General features: G+C 47.6%; 1 protein-coding gene across 1 annotated transcript; it reads right to left on the reverse strand.

Moving 5' to 3' along the window:
* Nucleotides 1–1,083: 1,083 nt before the first annotated feature.
* On the reverse strand, nt 1,084–1,947 carry LOC114361304 (uncharacterized). Its single transcript, XM_028316297.1, has one exon. It carries the CDS (start codon nt 1,945–1,947, stop codon nt 1,084–1,086), a length of 864 nt encoding a protein of 287 aa, XP_028172098.1.
* Between the last annotated feature and the right edge of the window lie 563 nt (nt 1,948–2,510).

The raw sequence follows: 2,510 nt of genomic DNA on the forward strand, positions 1-2,510 counted from the left end.
TCGCCGTGTTCACAAGCATGCCGTACTCTTGCAGCCTGGAGAAGATTCTGCGCAAGTGCTCTTCGTGTTCGGCTTCACTTCTAGAGAAGATCAGGAAATCGTCAAGGAACGAGTAAACGAAATCGAGTCCCCGGGTCAACTCATCCACAAACCTTTGGAATGTCTGTCCAGCGTTCCTAAGACCGAACGTCATGAACGGAAATTCGAAGAGTCCAAAGGGTGTGGTAATTGCAGTCTTTGGGATATCGTCAGGGCTGACTGGAATTTGATTGTAAGCCTTGACGAGATCGAGTGTACTGAAGACTTTACAACCTGCTATACTGTGGGCGAAGTCGTGGAGGTGCCTGATTGGATATCTATCAGGTACTGTGCGGGCGTTCAGCATCCTATAATCGCCGCAGGGGCGCCAGCTGTTGTCTTTCTTTGGCGCTAGGTGCAGGGGTGATGACCACGGGCTCTCTGAGGGTCGAGCTGTGCCATTAGCTAGCATAGCTTCAAATTCTTGGCGAGCAATTTTTAGTTTGTCCGGAGCTAGACGGCGGGGGGAAGATGAAACTGGTGGGCCTGGAGTCGTGCGTATGTGGTGTACTGTGTTGTGTGGTGTAGTGCGATGTGTACCAGCTGGTCGAGTTATGTCAGGGAATTCAGCAAGAATTGTGTGATATCGAGTTTCGCCAGTCGAAACCTTTACAGAATGCACATTTTTACATATGGCAAAAGTTGCAACTGTTGCTATTGAAGTAGTGTTATCAATCAAGCGCTTATTGCGACAATCTACAATAAGGTGATAAAAATTTAAAAAGTCTACTCCTATTATGGGCTTAGAAACATCAGCTACTACAAAACGCCAGTTAAAAATTCTACGTAGGCCAAAATCTAAATTAAAATGTATATAACCATACGTTGCAATGTCCGAACCATTGGCAGCACACAAACTGAAGTTGGTCTTGGCACGACGATCTTGAAGGGCCGATCGAGGGAAGACACAGAGGTCGCTTCCGGTGTCGACCAGGAATTGCGTCTTCGTAGTACGATCGGTGATGAATAGGCGACCAGAAGTTGGTGGGCAATCGTCAGTCGCCATTATCGACTGCCCGTTGCATTTCCCGCCTTGTAGTCACAGGGGCGCACGCATTTCTTCGCCTTTTCTCCGAATTTACCATGAAACCAGCACAGCGGGTACTTCCGGTAGCTGGAGTCTGAGCGCTGCCTGGACGACGATCTGCTGTTGGAATTATGCGTCGATCGATTTTGAGCTCTGCTGTTTCTTCCTGAAGCCATGTTTTGGAATTGTCGTCTGAGTTCCGCAATTTCGTTTTTGAGGTCGATAAAAACGTTGGGTGTCACATCACTAACAGCGGCAACTCTGGGCGTTGAAGTGGCGAGATCGTTCACGCGGTCTGCGAGGTCGGCGAGATCATCGATACTTGTGTGCGATGGTTGACCTGCCAGCACTGTCTGCACACCGTGTGGTAGTCTGCTGATCCAGATTGTTTTTAGGAAGTCATCTGGGACGTCCACGCCGGCGAGGCTTTTTAGATGGCGGAGGAATTGGGACGGCTTACGGTCCCCCAGCTCCTCGTGCATCATCAACTGCTTTAATTTTTTTTCGTTCGAAGCGGTTAGGCGTTTGATCAATTCCGCTTTCAATTTTCCGTACTTATCTGTGGCTGGTGGGTTTATTATTATGTCTTTCACCTCACGGGAGTACTTGTTGTCGAGCTGGCTTATGACATAATTGAACTTGGTCGCGTCTGCCGTTATTCCACTGATAGAAAACTGTCCTTCCACCTGCGCAAACCATATTTCGGGCTCCTCTGGCCAAAACGGCGGTACTCGAACGGCGACTTTGTAAATTTCCGTTGAGTTTGGTCGGGTCGTGGCGCCATTTTGTTCGGTGGGTCCAAAGTCCGCGGCACCTTGTGCGTCTTGAAATTCTTTCTCCATGTCCAACTCGGGGTCACCAGTTTAGGTGTGTTGAGATAGGTGATGCTCGTAAATAAATGCAACTCACGGTTTAAATGCTATATTGTACATCCACAATGTTCTCAGCACAATGTATATAGTTCAGAAGGCACAATAGAATAAGAAGAGCACATACACACGCGGAAAACAGTTCCATAAAGCACAGAAAGTCAATAGGAAGGAAGTATATAAGCGAAAGTAGAAGTATATGAGCAAATAACAGATCGATAGTTAAAGCGGTTAGTAAGAGCGGCGTGCGCTTCGCGTCGTAGCAGGAATCCGACTGGCGGGGGGACGCGCGGGCGCCGCCGTGCGCTCGGCAGGTATATAACGCTTATGTACGACGCGGAACTAGTCCGGCCGAAAGGTCGATACGCGTATCGATACCGATATCGACAAACTAGTACGCATCGCAGGGTGTATGTGATTATAAGTAAATGTGTTAAGTATAAATAGATATTGAGTGGATTATAATAAATATAAATAAATAAATTTAATAGTGTAGATAATAATAAGTTGCCTACACCACCCCCCTCCAGAGACCG

The sequence above is a fragment of the Ostrinia furnacalis genome, unplaced genomic scaffold (assembly GCF_004193835.3).
Source record: "Ostrinia furnacalis isolate ACB-3 unplaced genomic scaffold, ASM419383v2 OfSCF5548, whole genome shotgun sequence".
NCBI classification, from domain to species: Eukaryota; Metazoa; Arthropoda; class Insecta; order Lepidoptera; family Crambidae; genus Ostrinia; species Ostrinia furnacalis.

What these genes read in the sequence shown, in the direction of transcription:
- LOC114361304 (XM_028316297.1), bottom strand. Translation starts at nt 1,947, where the DNA reads ATGGAGAAAGAATTTCAAGACGCACAAGGTGCCGCGGACTTTGGACCC.